The following is an 18,401-nucleotide window of genomic DNA, read 5'->3' on the forward strand; positions in this document are numbered from 1 at the left end:
CCCCAGATTAGGAGTCTACCGCTCTTAACCACACTGGCTCTCATGGTGAGCGCACAAAGGAGGAAGCGTCAATGCCGATTTTAATTTTTTCATGACTTTGAAAATGGGAGCAAAGGCATCCCAAAGCAGACAGGGACCCTCTTGTTCAAAAATGGGGTTTTATTTATTTCATTTCATTCCCATCTGGCTGGGTTTCCCCAGCCACTCTGGGTGGCTCCTAACAGAATATTAAAAACACGTTAAAACACCAAACATTAAAAACTTCCCTAAACAGGGCTCCTTCATATGTCTTCTAAAAGTCAGATAGTTGTTTATTTCCTTGACATCTGATGGGAGGGCATTCCACAGGGCGGGTGCCACTACCGAGAAGGCCCTCTGTCTGGTTCCCTGTAACTTGGCTTCTCGCAGCAAGGGAACCACCAGAAGGCCCTCGGCGCTGGACCTCAGTGTGTGGGGCTGAACAATGGATGTGGAGACACTCCTTCAAGACAAGCCTTTTTTTAAGGGACAGGTGGCAACCGTACACCTTCCTTACCCATCCTCCCCCCTGGCAAACAAGAGGGATTATCCCCTTTCAAAGACACATTCCAACCAAGCGTTCAGGGAAAAGATCCAGCAGGACAGAGACAGGCATGGCCTGGAAAGAATCCCAAGGGCCAGATATAGAGTCCTGGAGGGCTGTATTGGGCCCACATCCACCTCTGGCATAGAGGCTGCATTGCCACTTTGTCCCAATTTTGCATTCCCACCATTTTGCGACATGCAGTGCCAGGATGACACCAAGGCAATAGAACTCCTTCCTGCCTCCCTTGGAGTCTTTCGTAGTCCACCTATAACAGGGGTCAGCAAACTTTTTCAGCAGGGGGCCGGTCTACTGTCCCTCAGACCTTGTGGGGGGCCAGACTATATTTTGAAAAAAAATATGAACAAATTCCTATGCCCCACAAATAATGTAGAGATGCATTTTAAATAAAAGGACACATTCTATTCATGTAAAAACACCAGGCAGGCCCCACAAATAACCCAGAGATGCATTTTAAATAAAAGGACACATTCTACTCATGTAAAAACATGCTGATTCCTGGGCCATCCGCGGGCCGGATTTAGCAGGTGATTGGGCCGCATCCGGCCCCCGGGCCTTACTTTGGGGACCCCTGACCTATAACTATGGTATTTCAAAGCAACAGCTGCTGCCCTCTCCCTGCGGTCACTGCAAAGAGAAGACGAAAAGCGGCAAACTTTTGTAAACCTCCAACAAAGAACATGCAACGCGGTGTGAACCAAATGTGACTCAGCTGGGCAGTAAGTCAAGTTCGCGAAAACCAAACTGGAAAAAGCCTTTGCGAAGATCCCAACAAAACAGAAAGCCATCACACCAGGGTGGGAGGAAGAAGAAGACGACCCGAGGAGGTGGGCTTCCACATTCTTGGCAAGACTGCATTAGGGAACGGTCCTTCCCCTCCTCCCCCTGAATTAACACGCCAAACTTCCCACCTGACAATCAGGTGTTCATTGCACTGAAATAAAGCATGAGAGTCCCATTGGAGAAACAAGCTGTAGCTCAGCAGCAGAGAATGTGTTTTGCATGCAGAAGGTCCCAGGGTCAATTCCCAGCCTAGAATCATAGCACTGGAGAGTTGGAAGGGACCCCCGAGGGTCATCTAGGCCAACCCGCTGCAAGGCAGGAATCTTAACAAGTCGTCTCCCTTCCAGTTTGAAACCATATCGAACCCTGCTTAGCTTTGCAAAGGCGGCTCCCAAAGACTCCCTCTCTGAAGCTGCTGCCTGCCAATATACACAGTAAGGAACACAGTGGTACCTCTGGTTGCGAACAGGATCCGTTCTGGAGCCCCATTCGCAACGTGAAAATTCCGCAACCTGAAGCGCCGTATCTGCGCAGGTGTGCAGCGCGATTTGGTGCTTGTGCGCATGCGCAAAGCGCGATTTGGCACTACTGTGCATGTGCGAGCGGCGAATAAAGCCCTATTAAAGCTTTTGGGGGGCATCCTGTGCCTTTAAATCAGGTGACAGGAAACCTGTGGCCCTGTAGATGATGGTAGACTCCAAATCCCGTTGGTCTGAGTTGGCATGGTTCAGGGTTAGTGATGATGGGAGTTGTAGTCCAGCAATATAGCATTTTCACTCCAATTGAAAGTGTTCAGTTAAAGGAATTATTGTGAAAATAAGAAATATCTAGGCTGATGGGTGTGTGTTCTCGAAGCTACGAACATGAGTTTGACCAAACTGCGGGAGGCAGTGGAAGACAGGAGTGCCTGGCGTGCTATGGTCCATGGGGTCACGAAGAGTCGGACACGACTAAACAACAACAACAGGCTGATGGGAGGTGGGGGTCCAATATATTATTATTATTATTATTATTATTATTATTATTATTATTATGCCGGATGTAAGGGGGAGGGCTTATAGAGAACCCCCCCTCCATCCGAAGCAGCCCATCTCCCAGCAGTCATGAGAGCGAAGGGTCTGATGGAGGGAGTCAGGGAACGGAGAGGGATGGCCAGGGCTCTGGCAGCATCCAAGAGCCCCTGCTCCATAGACAGGAAGAAAGGGAGGAGGACAGAGAGAACAGGAATCGGTCAGACACAAGACCTGTCCCCCCCCCCCGACGCCGGAATTGAGGAGGAGGAGGAAAGGGAGGCGCTTCTCACTTCCGAGGCTTTTATGTTGGTCCAGAACGCGGAGGGGGGCAGTGCAGGAATCTGACTCAAGCGGGTAGACATGGAATCAGTAGTTCGTTACACTGTAAATAATGTGCACCAATAAAAACGTCAGAAAGACAAGCATGTGGAAGGTCGTTACTCAAGAGTAGTCACCACATCCCTGACACCACCCATCTGACTGAGTTGCATCGGGGGAGGGGGGACGACGACAGGTCTTATTTAACCATAATCCTTGCCCACACGTCCAGTGTTCGAAACCCCAGAAGCTGTACCATGACAGAACTTGAGCCACATGTTTTTTGAATCTGTTTCGTCTTTTGAACACACCTGGCCTCAGGTTTTAATCAGCCTAAGCCTCATATCGGGGTGGCAAACCTGTGCCCCCCCCCCGAGGCTACGGGACTCCCATCAGCCCCAGCCAGTGTAGCCAACGATCAGGGATCAATATCATCATTATTGCTATTATTTATGGCATTTATATAACCCTGCCTTTTCCTCCAAGTTGGCATACATGCCTCTCCCCCCCCCCAATCTCATTTAATCCCCACCACAACCCTGTGAGGTAGGTTAGGCTAAGAGGCAACAACTGGCCCCGAGACGACCCAGGGAGCTTCATGGCTGAGCAGGGATTCGAACCCTGGTCTCCAGGGTCCTCCTGGTACGACTCTCTAACCACCAGCTCTGGATGATGGGAGCTGGAGTCCGGCAACATCTGGAGGGCCACAGGTGCGTCATGCATGTTTGAAATCAAGAACCTCTAGGTGTTGGCGCTCAGGGATGATGGGAGTCGGAGTCCGAAGCCACCCAGCTGCAGGTTCCTCACCTCAGTCTGAAAACAAGCAGCTACATTCGGCCCTCGGCAGCTTGGACATTTATCAGGAACTCACCCCGGCTTCCCTTCCGGACCCATGGATTGCCTCGCTGTGGGTTAAATCACCCCCAACAGCCTCCTTCTCTCTGGGTCTGACTCATCCCGTGAAGTCACAAGGCTTCCGCGTTACCGTGGCAACTACCCAAGCCATCTTTGCAAAAGACAGTGCCACAGAGTGCAAAAGATGCCACAGAGTGACTCAGCCGTGGTTTTTGCAGCAAACTCCGCTCAAGCTCGGTACTGTATTAGTCAGGGCGCAACTATCTGCGCTGGAAGGCAATCGCATACATGCAAATTTACGGCCTGTGGCCCTGTAGATAAGTCTTTTCAAAAGTAAGTCCCGCTGAGTTCAACAGGGCATACTCCTAAGTAAGGCCACCAATACAGCTGGGATAGCTCCGTCGGTGGAGCATGAGACTCTTAATCTCAGGGTCGCGGGTTCAAGTACCACGTTAGGCAAAAAAAAAATCCCTGCATTGCAGGGAATTCGGGCTATAGATGACCCTCGCAGCACCTTCTACCTCTATAATCCTATGATTTAAAGCACTCTTTAAAAAATCAACTTTAAGCTGTCATGGCTTCCCCCAAAGAATTCTGGGAGCTGTAGTTTGTTGCAGGTGCTGAGAGCTATAAGGAGGACGCTATTCCCCTCTATCCCAGAGCTACAATTCCCAGAGTTCTCTGTGAAGAAATTTATTGTTAAACCACTCTGAGAACTGCAGCGCCATGAGGGGACAATTTTCAGCACCCTTGACAAACTACAGTTCCCAGAATTCTTTGAGGCGTAAGCCTAAACTGCTTAAAGTCGTATCACGGTGCTTTAAATATACAGTGAGAATGTGGCCTAAAATGGAATAGGATTGCACAACTTAATCTGTTTTCTTGCTGCATAGAAGGTTTCCTCATTACTGTCCTGGCGGCTTATATAATTGTTGGCTGTTTGACCTTGCTTGACCAAGAAACTGATACCTCGCTATTACACACTCTGCCAGTGTCCTGCTTGGCTTCTTGAGTAAGCAAGTTGCAGACTCTGGATTATAATACAGCACAATCTGTGCCCAGTGTCCAATTTTCAAACCAGACTCGCAACATCACCGAATCCTGTCCCCTCTAAATGCCAAAGATCACCAATCCTCGTCAGGCGGGTTTCACTGTTAACCACATCTCTCTCACAAACACCAGTGCAAGGCCAGACATACCGGTTGCAATTTCGCAACAGCATTTTTGCTAGCCCAAAAACGGAAAGAGAGCAAGGTCCCAACCAAAGAAGAATGGCAACGTAAACTGATGGAATATGTGCAGCTTGCAGATTTAACATACAGAATAAGAGAACAAGAAGGACGCATGTTTAAAGAAGACTGGAAAATGTTTACTGAATATATGGGTGAAAATTGTGCACATTTAAAAATGCCGGTAGCATTTAGATAAATTCAAAAGTGTAAATAAGTTTTGATGGATGTAACAATGGATTACAGAATGGTTTAGTTCATGTAAAATAGGCAGGGATGTATGGTATGCAAAATGAACCACGGAAAGAGAAGAATGGAAGTCATTGGTTTATGGGTGTCTAAATAAATATTTTGAAATGTAAATCAGAAAAATATAATTATATATATATATATATATATATATATATATATATATATATATATAAGCAGGACCCGGCCACGCATTGGAGTGGAGGACGGTAGGATACCCCTCCCTCTGTTGTCCCCTCCCCCTGTATCTCCATACCCCTGTATCTCCATACTGTATCCCCCACCCTTGGAAAAGGAACTGTCTGAGTCATGTATTATAATCATTGGCCAGTAGATGGCGCTGTGTTGAGTTCCTTAAAATTGGCTTTTACCTGCCTCAGGTGTGACGTCTGTCTAAGAAAACTGTATAAGATCCTTCGCGTATTCGCATGTGATGTTTTTTCAAAATTTCAATGCAATCGGTCAAGCGGTTTTGGTGAAAAGTGGAGACACGCAAACATGGTCGGTTTACACACACACACACACACATGAATGAGAAGAGTCGTAATGGATCAGGCAAAAGGCCCATCAAGCCCAGCATCCAGTTCTCATAGCAGCCAACCAGATGCCTAAGGGGAGCCCTAATGCTAGATTCAAGCGCAACAGCATTCTCTCAACTTGTGATTCAAAAGCAACTGGTTTCATGTCTCCTGTCTCCTCCTCCTCCTCCTCGTTCTTCTTTTTAAAGCTTTATTCTGAAACAGTGCTTCAAACTTCATTCTCAAGAGTCGCATAAGAACACGACATGAAAAAGAATTATTTCATAGAATCGTAGAGTTGGAAGGGACCCCGAGGGTCATCTAGTCCAAACCCCTTCCAATGCAGGAATCTCAGTTCAAGTATCCATGGCAGATGGCCATCCCACGTCTGCTTAAAAACCTCCAAGGAAGAAGAGAGTCCACCACCTTCCAAGGGAGTCAAACAGCTCTTAGCACGAGAAAGTACTTCCTGATGTTAAGTCGGAATCTCGTTTCTTGTAACTTGAATCCATTGATTTGGGCACTACCCTCCAGAGCACTACTACTTCTGGAGTATTTCTCGAGAAGCTGCAGGATCCCTAAGGATTGCAACAGACATCATGTGTACATGGGCTTCAAACACCAGCGGTGTAGAAGTGGCACGGAGAAAGTTGATATCGAGAAAAAAAAATCCCCCTTTCTCATAACCCTTGGAAAACAACTACCGGTACCAGACTTTTAGAAGACATCTGAAGGCAGCCCTGCTTAGGGAAGCTTTTAATGTTTGATGAACGATTGTATTTTTTTAAAAATAATGTTTTTATTGTATTAGTCATGGTACATTCTTATATACATCATATGCATTTTTATATATGTATACAATATTCCATTTCAGGTGTTAAGAAATAAATATTATTACAAACTCAAAAAGTCTCCTTGTTGTTTTTTCCTTTCCAAGTAATTTTCTGTTATGATCCTGAATGCTACATTAAGATACAAAAAATAAGAAAAAAGAAAAAAAAGAAAAAAATGAATTAAAAAAAATTAAAAAAATAAAAAATAAAAATAAAAAATAAAAAATTGGACTCGTTCGGAAAGACGAACAATTTTATTTTAATATTTTGTTGGAAGCTGCCCAGAGCGGCTGGGGAAACCCAGCCAGATGGGTGGGGTATTATTATTATTATTATTATTATTATTATTATTATTATTATTATTGGAACTGGTGGGCATCCGACGAAGCTGAATGCAGGAAGATTGGAGACAGAGCCAAGAAAGTCCTTCTTCACACAGCGCATAGTTAAACTATGGAACTTAGTGATGGGCACTAGGATGGCACTCAAAGAGGATTAGCCATATTCATGGAGAAGAAGACTATCAATGGCTCCCCGCCTTGATGGCTATGCTCTCCTTCCCTGGTTGGAGACAGTAAAGCTCTTGAATACCAGTTGCTGGAAACCCCAGGAGGGGAGAGTTGCTCTTGTGCTCGGATCCTGCTTGCAGGTTTCCCATTGAGCCATCTGGTTGGCCACTGTGAGAACAGGATGCTAAACTAGATCATACCCTCCAACATTTCCCCAATGAAAATAGGGACGTCCTATTCCAGGGGTCAGCAAACTTATTCAGCAGGGGGCCGGTCCACTGTCCCTCAGACCTTGTGGGGGGGCGGACTATATTTTGGGGGAAAATATGAATGAATTCCTATGCCCCACAAATAACCCAGTGATGCATTTTAAATAAAAGCACACATTCTACTTATGTAAAAACATGCTGATTCCCGGACCATCCGCGGGCCAGGTTGAGAAGGCGATTGGGCCACATTCGGCCCCCGGGCCTTAGTTTGGGGACCCCTGTCCTATTCCTTACTACTACTACCCCACCCATCTGACTGGGTTGCCCCAGCTACTCTAGGTGGTTTCCATCATATATAAAAACATTAAACAAATCCCCTATACAGGACTGCCTTCAGGTGTCTTCTAAAGGTTGTATAGTTACTTATCTCCTTGGCTCAGGGTTTGCCTAACTCCATACCCTCCAACATTTCTCGGATGAAAGTGGGATGTCCTAGGGAAAAGTGGGACATTCCGAGATCAAATCAGAAACTGGGGCGGCTTCTGTAAATCCAGGACTGTCCCTGGAAAATAAGGCCACTGGCCTGATCCGGAAGGATATTATTCCTTTCTTAAGCATCTGTTAACCGCAAGCATGTTGCAAGGCTTGCAAAATCAAAACAAAACAGCTAGTTCTCAACCTGTTTTTCTAGGAAACCACCCTGAGCGTATTTATGAAAAATATTTGCTGCATGCCAACCCTTTCCACCCCAACATAAAACCTTCAACCGGTTTAAGGTACTCGAATCCCTTCCTCGGATGTTCTGCAATGTTGTGTAATAGTTTGAGCTTGAAGCAGGGGTGGGGAAAAAAATATGTTTGCTCTCACTCTCGCCGAGCAGAAAAACACCAGGGAGTGGACTCGGGGGCTGCTTGTTTATCGGGCTTGCCTGTTCCCCAGGCTTCTTGGAAACTGCTGCTGCATGGAGATAGCATGCGAACAGGGCTGGCGGCAACAATGCGCACGCATGCCTCTTTCACATGCCCAGGCCTTGCTGCGGGAGCTTGGTTACAGAAAGTTCAGGAGCTGCAGAGAGGAAGACGTAGACTTCCTGCTCCTGGACACGTGGAAGGAGCATGCACAACCACCGGGCTGCTGAGATAGCATTCGTGCCCCGCAGTGCTCTCCAATAATCTCAGCTGTTTATACCTCCCTAGCGAAAGGGACTGTACTCCCTTTCCTCCTCCAGCGAAGGCAGTAGGGAGAATGTTCCCAGGGATAGGATGCCAGCCTCCTCGTGCCACGGCCCTGCCAAATACAAAAATAGACACACACACACAGAGAGAGAGAGAGAGAGAAAGAGACAGAGAGAGAGAGAGAGAGAGAGAGAAACACACACACACGCATATAAACACACACCTCCCACTGTCTCCAGGTATCTGCAGTTTCATAAACACATTTCTGGCAAGGGAACTGTTGTTGAAGCCAAAGGTTTCTTAGAAGAAGAACGCCCTGCTCCAAATCCCAGGAATAAGTATTTGCTTTGTGGCATCAATATCCCAGACCCTCCAAGTGTTCCTGTTTTCCAGGAACAGTCCCAGATTTACAGCTGTCCTGGTTTCTGATGTGATCTCTGAATGTCCCACTTTTCCATACCGGTAGGACGTTCCTATTTTCATAGGAGAAATGTTGGAGGGGGATGATATCCCACCTTCTCATCAAAGCAGCCCCCTCCCCATTTAAAAAGTTACTATTCTGCATTTTGAGCGCGTAATCCATAAGGCAGGTAACGGAAGCCCGTAAGAATGGCAACTCAAGTTGCGGGTACCACCAATTGTTTAGGACTATTGCATCGCCTTTTCGTTAAGCATTTTAGACCTATGGAAATAAACAAGTATAAGGAACGAGCAGGCACTCCCTTGAAACAAGTCCACGGAGCAGAGGACACGCACGTGAAACAGCTGCATTATCGGATCAAAATTTATTCATTTAAAGTTTATTAAATTTATATACTGCCCTTACGCCAGAAGGAGACGCCAGCAACCAAGCAATAAAATTGAAACGCATTCGAAACATCTAAAAACAGGAAGAACAATCCTGATCTCCCGCAGCTAATAAATTTCAAGGTAGTCAAGAACGGTATCTTTTAGTCAACAGATGCCTGACTGAGCAGGATAAAAAGAAAAAAGAATAAAGGTCTTGCTGAATGCTAACAATAGAGGAGGCAGACACAACTCACAAAGGAGGGCATCCCACAAACAGGGACAAAGAGAGGACGAGCAAATTTGGGACAGGGGATTCAGAAAACTTAGAACCAGGGCCCATGTGAAATGGATCTACGCTGCTCCGGCCGGAGCTGGCCCAATACATTTTGCCGCCCGAAGCAGCCTAGGGCAGCCTAATGGCAGGGCCAGCCCTGATGCCAATTGAGAAACAGCTCCTCAAAACCTGGGGCAGAGATGCTATACGTGCACTGCTGTGATTTTCCACTTTCCATGGTTATTTCCAGGAGCCACCTCCAGTTTTCACTCTAAATAAAACACAGTCTTACTCAGGGGTCGGCTCACCTGGGCCGGTTCACTCCAGCGGCGATCCCTCTGTGGGCCGGATTGTGAGCTCGCGCCCCCGCGATTTCCGGCACTGCAGAATTGAGTCCCCGTGTTGTGCCAGTTTAGCGCACTGCACGAGGACTCCGCAAGCGAGCGGATCGGCTTGTGAGCCAGTTAAATGACCCCCGTGGGCCACTTGTGGCCCATGGGCCTTAGGTTGCCGACCCCTGGTCTTACTGGTTTCCAGGCAGCATATGTACAGTGGGAAGTTTGGGGAGGAATGGTTAGGATCAGACTACTCAGGGCTATCCAGAATGCGGCAGCTAGACTGGGGACTGGGAGCGGCCACCGAGACCACATAACATCGGTCCTGAAAGACCTACATTGGCTCCCAATACATTTCCGAGCACAATTCAAAGTGTTGGTGCTGACCTTTAAAGCCCTAAACAGCCCTGGCCCAGTATACCTGAAGGAGCATCTCCATCCCCACCATTCAGCCTGGACACTGAGGTCCAGCTCCGAGGGCCTTCTGCCAGTTCCCTCACTGCAAGAAGCAAACTTACAGAGAACAAGGCACAGGGCCTTCTCGGTGGTGGCACCCGCCCTGTGGAACGCCTTCCCAACAGATGTCAAAGAGAAAAACATGGGGAGTTGATGGGAGTTGTGGTTCAGCAATGTCTGGAGGGTCAGAGGTTCCCCATGTATGCTCTAGCTCTTGGGAGCTACTCTCCAGCAACTGATACAGGAAAATAAGATGCTACTGTATGTTAAGCAGTGGCTGGTGCCCTCTGGAATTGATAGGGTGGAATCATAGAATCATAGAATCATAGAGTTGGAAGAGACCACGAGGGCCATCCAGTCCAACCCCCTGCCAAGCAGGAAACACCATCAAAGCATTCTTGACATATGGCTGTCAAGCCTCTGCTTAAAGACCTCCAAAGAAGGAGACTCCACCACACTCCTTGGTAGCAAATTCCACTGCCGAACAGCTCTTACTGTCAGGAAGTTCTTCCTAATGTTTAGGTGGAATCTTCTTTCTTGAAGTTTTAATCCATTGCTCCGTGTCCGCTTCTCTGGAGCAGCAGAAAACAACCTTTCTCCCTCCTCTATATGACATCCTTTCATATATTTGAACATGGCTATCATATCACCCCTTAACCTTCTCTTCTCCAGGCTAAACATACCAAGCTCCCTAAGCCGTTCCTCATAAGGCATCGTTTCCAGGCCTTTGACCATTTTGGTTGCCCTCTTCTGGACACGTTCCAGCTTGTCAGTATCCTTCTTGAACTGTGGTGCCCAGAACTGGACACAGTACTCCAGGTGAGGTCTGACCAGAGCAGAATACAGTGGTACTATTACTTCCCTAGATCTAGATGCTATACTCCTATTGATGCAGCCCACAATTGCATTCCCTTTTTTAGCTGCTGCATCACACTGCTGACTCATGTCAAGTCTGTGGTCTACCCAGACTCCTAGATCCTTTTCACATGTACTGCTCTCAAGCCAGGTGTCACCCATCCTGTATTTGTGCTTTTCATTTTTTTTTTTGCCCAAGTGTAGTACCTTACATTTCTCCTTGTTAAAATTCATCTTGTTTGCTTTGGCCCAGTTGTCTAATCTGTTAAGGTCATTTGGAAGTGTGATCCTGTCCTCTGGGGTATTAGCCACCGCTCCCAATTTGGTGTCGTCTGCAAACTTGCTCAGGATGCCCTCAAGCCCATCATCCAAGTCATTGATAAAGATGTTGAATAAGACTGGGCCCAAGACAGAACCCTGTGGCACCCCACTAGTCACTACTCTCCAGGATGAGAAGGAGCCATTGATGAGCACCCTTTGGGTTCGGTCAGTCAGCCAGTTACAAATCCACTGAATGGTAGCATTGTCTAGCCCACATTTTACCAGCTTCTTTACAAGAATATCATGGGGCACCTTGTCAAAGGCCTTGCTGAAATCAAGATAGGCTACATCCACAGCGTTCCCTTCATCTACCAGGCTTGTAATTTTGTCAAAAAATGAGATCAGATTAGTCTGACATGACTTATTTTTCAGAAACCCATGCTGACTTTTAGTGATCACAGAGTTTCTTTCTAGGTGCTCACAGACTGTTTACTTAATGATCTGCTCTAGAATCTTTCCTGGTATTAATGTCAGGCTGACTGGGCGGTAATTGTTTGGGTCCTCTCTTTCCCCCTTTTTGAAAATAGGGACAACATTTGTCCTCCTCCAGTCTGCTGGAACTTCGCCTGTTCTCCAGGAATTATCAAAGATTATTGCCAGTGGTTCTGAAATCCCCTCTGCCATTTCTTTTAATACTCTTGGATGTAGTTCATCTGGCCCTGGAGACTTGAATACATCTAAACTAGCCAAGTATTCTTGTACTACCTCCTTACTTATTCTGGGGTGTGTTTCCCCTGCTGAATCATCTGCTGCATATTCTTCAGGTCGGACATTGTTTTCTTTTTTGGAGAAGACTGAGGCAAAGAAGGCATTGAGGAGTTCTGCCCTTTCTCTGTCCCCTGTTTGCATTTCACCATCTTCTCCTCTAAGTGACCCCACTGTTTCCTTGTTCTTCCTTTTGCTACGGACATACGCATAAAAGCCCTTTTTGTTGCTTTTAACCTCTCTGGCGAGCCTGAGTTCATTCTGTGCTTTAGCTTTTCTGACTTTGTCTCTACAGGGACAGGGAAAGCAGGGAAACCAGCAGTAGGTTGGGGTAGAGCTGAAGACAGGCAGGATTAATCCCCCTCCATCAAATTGGCTGTAAGTAAGTTGGCAAACAACGTTTCTGTGTGCTGCTCTGGTTTCAGTGTTCTGTTGTGCCAGAAGCGGCTTAGTCATGCTGGCCACATGACCCGGAAAAACTGCGGGCAAACGCCGCCTCCCTCAGCCTGCAAAGTGAGATGAGAGCGCCGCAACCCCAATCTCATCTGTGATTGGACTTAACTGTCAGGGGTCCTTTACCTTTACCTTTAAGTTGGCAGGCAGGTGAAGGCTGGCTGAAGGCAGGACAAGGATGAATAATAGAACCATAGAACTGTAGCGTTGGAAGGGACCCCCAAGGGTCATCTAGTCCAACAACCCACTGCCATGCAAAATTCTCCACTAAAGCACTTGACTATTGGCCACTTGCGACCAAGATGCCTGGGGTCTCACATCTCCACACCCTGGAGGTGCTTCCCTGGGGATCCTTGAATCTTAACTGTTTTCACACACTTATACGTATCAGTTATATTTCTATCTGCACAACTGGAATGAATTTCTGGCACCAAATTGCCAGGAGCAGTGGGAGACGTTGTAATTAATTGTTGTCGCTTGTCTTCGCTTACCCCGTCCCACTGCCCTGCTCACAGTTGTGAAGGTTGTTCTTATGTTATGAATGGTCCATGTGTCACCACTGAGAAAGAGAGGCCAATATATCTGTGGACTGTCCCTGGATCAAGTGACATTTCTTCTTGACGTTCTCAGAGCTTTTAACCTAGCTCAAGGTTGTCATCTGAACTAGCCATATGTTTAACTGAGCATGAATCACAGTCAGTATTTGAAAAAAAACAAAGACTTTAGAGCCACCTTGCCCCAAAATGGCAAATAGACATTCCGTTTCGGAGACTGCAGCCTTGGCCATTTGACGCCTAGCGTACAGACCTGAGTTTCTAACACTGCGTCTGAGAGTCCACACACTAAATGTTACACACACAGGCCCCACACAAACAGCTGGTTTTGTTGTCTAAAGTGGGCAGGTGTTCCAGGTGGCTGGCTGTCCTTCGGCTTGTTTTAGATGCTACCTGGATTTTTCTCACAGGACTGACTGACTGGTTCTGAACCCTCTGGAAACATGCTGGGCATTTACCATTCTTCTGAGCTCCTTATAAAATCATAGAATCATAGAGTTGGAAGAGACCACAAGGGCCATCCAGTCCAACCCCCTGCCAAGCAGGAAACACCATCAAAGCATTCTTGACATATGGCTGTCAAGCCTCTGCTTAAAGACCTCCAAAGAAGGAGACTCCACCACACTCCTTGGTAGCAAATTCCACTGTCGAACAGCTCTTACTGCCAGGAAGTTCTTCCTAATGTTTAGGTGGAATCTTCTTTCTTGTAGTTTGAATCCATTGCTCCATGTCCGCTTCTCTGGAGCAGCAGAAAACAACCTTTCTCCCTCCTCTATATGACATCCTTTGATATATTTGAACATGGCTATCATATCACCCCTTAACCTTCTCTTCTCCAGGCTAAACAGACCCAGCTCCCTAAGCCGTTCCTCATAAGGCATCGTTTCCAGGCCTTTGACCATTTTGGTTGCCCTCTTCTGGACACGTTCCAGTTCGTCAGTATCCTTCTTGAACTCTGGTGCCCAGAACTGGACACAGTACTCCAGGTGAGGTCTGACCAGAGCAGAATACAGTGGTACTATTACTTCCCTCGATCTAGATGCTATACTCCTATTGATGCAGCCCAGAATTGCATTGGCTTTTTTAGCTGCTGCATCACACTGTTGACTCATGGGAACTTTGTGGTCTACCAAGACTCCTAGATCCTTTTCACATGTACTGCTCTCAATCTAGGTGTCACCCATCCTGTATTTGTGCCTTTCATTATTATTTTTGCCCAAGTGTAGTACTTTACATTTCTCCTTGTTAAAATTCATCTTGTTTGCTTTGGCCCAGTTGTCTAATCTGTTAAGGTCATTTTGAAGTGTGATCCTGTCCTCTGGGGTATTAGCCACCCCTCCCAATTTGGTGTCGTCTAGATTATCTATAAATGTCGAGCCTTCCTTAGCATCTGAAATCAGAATCATTTTTTGCTTACATGGCTCTGGGAGCTTTGTGGAGAATACTGTCTGTTTTATGTCTTGTTTTGGTAGCTCTTGAATTATTCAGGTTATATTTTTGCTTTGTCATCTAGGTTATTAGGCTTGTATTTCTGCTTTGTCCTTGAGGCCAAGTCTGAAAATTATTCCTCACCATGTGGAAGCTGTTTCCCCCCTCTTGTATTATATTCCATCCTCAGTGCCTCAGCCAAAAACAGCGCAATCCTAACCGTGTCTACTCAGAAGTAAGTCCTATCGAAGTCAATGGAACTTACTTCCAGGTAAATTTGGCTTCAGATTGCAGCCTAAGGACCAACCCCAAAGTATCAGCAGTTTTGTTTAGCTACAAAAGTATTTTTCAAGTCAGACCTCTTAAAGATTCTTTCAGTTCCCTGAGTCCAAAAACCTTAATGATTTGCACTTTCATTAACGCTGGCAAGATCGTGTTGTTGTTGTTTTTTCTCACTTAAGAATAAGGTTTAAAATTTTAAACTGTTTTCCTCAGGGCCTTACGATTCTTGCACACAATTTCTGAAGGGCTTTCCACCCAATAATCTTACCTTCGCTTTCTCCTTATGAATTTTGAGGCAGTATTCTGATCACAAATCAATTAGTCAATGTACATTCTTATCAAGTATAATCAGTTTCCTCTGTTCTCTGTGTTGGTTAAACACGGTTATTGTTCTATGACCTTCGGCTATGCGGACAATGCGCCAACTTAAACAATTATTGCTTGTACTGCATGACATGTACTTCTTGCCTTTAGGTAACATGCTTTCCCCAAAAAATTATACCATCAAAGGGAATTCAAGCTTTCCAGCGGTAGTTCCCCTTTCCCCAACACAACCGATATGGAAGTTCACGTCATAGACACGCACACACAAACACAATAAAAACTTTCCTAATTCCAGCTACGTAAACAAAACACACAGTTCTTTTCCCAGAGGAAATTCTGGTTTTCACAATTCAGGTTGTGGAAAAATACATTCCACCAAAGGTGATTGCACATTCCCCACTTCGAATTGCACACAGAAACAGGCCTCCGGGGTAGCTCAGGTGTTCCTCGGGGTCATACCGTCTGTTGCACTTTCCCTAGGATAATAATTCCGGTTTTACACCTTCTATACTGCTCTATTCAGAGGAAGGCTTCCCCCACCTCCTTCCTATCATCTCATCTCATGCTGCCATGCACAAGCCTCAGGCGCAGTTTGCAATCGCACTTGGTGTCATCACCGAGGCATGCGCCAAAGTCAGATTTTATATGAGGTCTCCACCCAGTTTGAAATGGAGAGGTTGGATGTGGGATGGGGCGGGTTGAGAGAAGAAGAAAACACAGGCGCTAGGCTTTTGACATCCTTCTTTGATAACCTTGCACCAAACATAGGCCCTCCTTTGGTATTCAGGTCAGCAGGTGAGGGCTGAGGAGTCACACTTAAGAGTTGGTGGGACTGTACCTCATTTGTCCTTATAGACCAGCTTCCATGACAGCAGCGAGCCAGCAGTAAATCACACCGAGCAATTTGGAGTTAACTCCTTATTAGCAAAAACAGTTACTGATGAGCACAGTAACTCAGCTCCGGCAGGTCTTGTCCCTCATGAAGCAGTTGCTGAGACTGAAGGTCCCTGTCTCCCCACAGCTGCACAATTCTCCTCCTCTTCAGGGTTTCCCCAAAGCAATCTGAGACTACATCCGCATTAAGCTAACTTCTCCTCCACCCTTTTCAGGCCTCTCTTGGTTCTGGGAGACAAGCGGGCAGGAGAGCTTGTCGCAGCGGGAGGGGGACACACCTGTGACTCTTCACCAGCCTGACTCATCTCTGCCTCTTGGCCTTGTCTCCTGCCCCAGCGTCTTCTTGCTCGCTAAGCCCTGACACCTCCTCCTCCAAGTCTTCTCCCATTCACTGCTCATCGTTGTTCCACCACCACTGCCCAGGCTCTGAGCCTTCTTCCCTTGGGGGGGATTCCCCAGCTGGTTCCCCTGCGTCCAACCAGCCCATGACATTCCACCGACGGCTACATACTAGATTGGAACATTTTAGAATACCCTTGGTTGGATATCCGGGTTGCAGCATAAATGTTGGCCCCAAGAGTGTTTTGCAACCTGTTCTTGGCTACGAGGACTCAATGGGATACCGTGTGGCCCCACCCCATCCGAGAGCAAGTAGATCACGTAAAGGTAAAAGTAAAGGGACCCCTGACCATTAGGTCCAGTCGTGACCGACTCTGGGGTTGCGCGCTCATCTCGCCTTATTGGCTGAGGGAGCCGGCGTGTAGCTTCCAGGCCATGTGGCCAGCATGACTAAGCCGCTTTTCGCGAACCAGAGCAGCACACAGAAACGCCGTTTACCTTCCCGCTGTAGCGGTTCCTATTTATCTACTTGCATTTTGTCGTGCTTTCGAACTGCTAGGTTGGCAGGAGCTGGGACCAAGCAACGGGAGCTCACCCCATCACAGGGATTCGAACCGCCGACCTTCTGATCAGCAAGCCCTTGGCTCAGTGGTTTAACCCACAGCGCCACCTGGGTCCCATAGTAGATCACGTACCAGAGGCTAAAACCCTCTTGAGCTTCTGAAATGGAGCAAATTCATTTGGGGAAATGCTTCACCCAAAGAAACGCCAGCTGATCACATCCTGCAAGCCAGTAGAGGGGTTCTCATGACAGGCCCTCAATGTGCATCGCAGCCACATGCCCCCACCCCACCCCCAGGCACATGTGCTGTGAGCCGCTTCAGGTGTCATGCGGGCAATAGGGAGCAAGGCTGTGCAGTCCCATCGCCATCAAATTTCTTATCAGATTTATCAGCCACCCTACAACCGCAGGTTCCAGGTCAGGTCGCAACAACATGAATCCAGAATGAAAAACAGGCTGTGCTACATCCACCATACCAAATCATCTCTTTAAAAAAGAAGAGAAAAACCTTCATTGACGGCAAGCAGCCATTAGAAGCACAGAAAACAGGTGGTCAAACAGGGATAATCCTTATTCCACAAAGACCTAGCTTTCAGTGGGCGGGGGGAACAAACCTCCACTTTGGTCTGCACCACTTCTTAGAATCAAACTAACAAAATTGTCAAGTGTTGTTTTAACTGTCTTAAAGTTTTATATTATGGTTAATTTTGCTTCTTGAGAACTTTATTATCTCTCTCTCTTTTTTTTTTGCAAGCAACTTTTAAGTCAGGCATCCCCAAACTGCGGCCCTCCAGATGTTTTGGCCTACAACTCCCATGATCCCTAGCTAACAGGACCAGTGGTAGAGGAAGATGGGAAATGTAGTCCAAAACATCTGGAGGGCCACAGTTTGGGGATGCCTGTTTTAAGTTGTTGTCCCCCGTTCTCCCCCTCCCAGATCATGGAGCACACACATTTTATGAAACAAATGATGAAAAATGCATTCGGAATCCCACATGTCAGGGAGGGAAGATATACTCTGGACTGATCCCTGAGGTGCTAATTTTCTACGTGCAGGGAATCCTCCCTGCAACGGGGCACGGCACCATGCAAGTCACGTGGCACACTCGCCCCTCCGCACCTGGCGCCTAACGTGGTGCAGCCAAGGTACAGATTAACCACCTGGGCGAAAATCCAAGCCGTTGACCTGAGTGCCAAGGTACGAATTGCACCTGACCTGGGGCAAGAAAAGCCAAGCGGAGCCTAAAGCACCTTGACTCTCTTGTTCTGAGTGGTGCAACGCAAAACCGAAAGCGACCAAGCCCACCCGTCTCCTCCTCGGAGGCCTGGACCGGGAAGCTCCGCCTTGAAGATGAGAGAGGAGGAACAACACCCCAAAGCGCCTACCTTTCCGGAAGGGCATCGCTGCAGGTGATGCTTAGCCCCCCTCTTGGAGAAAGTTAGGTGCGGGCAAAGCAGGTGGTTCTCCTACTGCAGGGGCTCGTTTATCCCGGGGCTTCCAGCTCTCTCTGCCTCTCTCCCTTGGTGCCTGGAAATTGGTGCAATGGGGAGGAAAC

General features: G+C 47.1%; 1 protein-coding gene across 3 annotated transcripts in view; it reads right to left on the reverse strand.

Moving 5' to 3' along the window:
• PFKFB3 (6-phosphofructo-2-kinase/fructose-2,6-biphosphatase 3) overlaps window positions 1-18,393 on the reverse strand; it is a 70,591-nt gene extending 52,198 nt beyond the window's left edge. For all 3 annotated transcript variants that reach the window (XM_088652597.1, XM_088652598.1, XM_035126565.3), the window contains exon 1: window positions 18,232-18,393. In XM_088652597.1, the coding sequence (XP_088508723.1) occupies window positions 18,232-18,247 (16 nt within the window). In that variant the 5' untranslated portion in view covers window positions 18,248-18,393. The remainder of the gene's footprint in view (window positions 1-18,231) is intronic.
• Between the last annotated feature and the right edge of the window lie 8 nt (window positions 18,394-18,401).

Source organism: Zootoca vivipara, chromosome 9, assembly GCF_965207765.1.
Source record: "Zootoca vivipara chromosome 9, rZooViv2.hap1.1, whole genome shotgun sequence".
Lineage (NCBI taxonomy): Eukaryota > Metazoa > Chordata > Lepidosauria > Squamata > Lacertidae > Zootoca > Zootoca vivipara.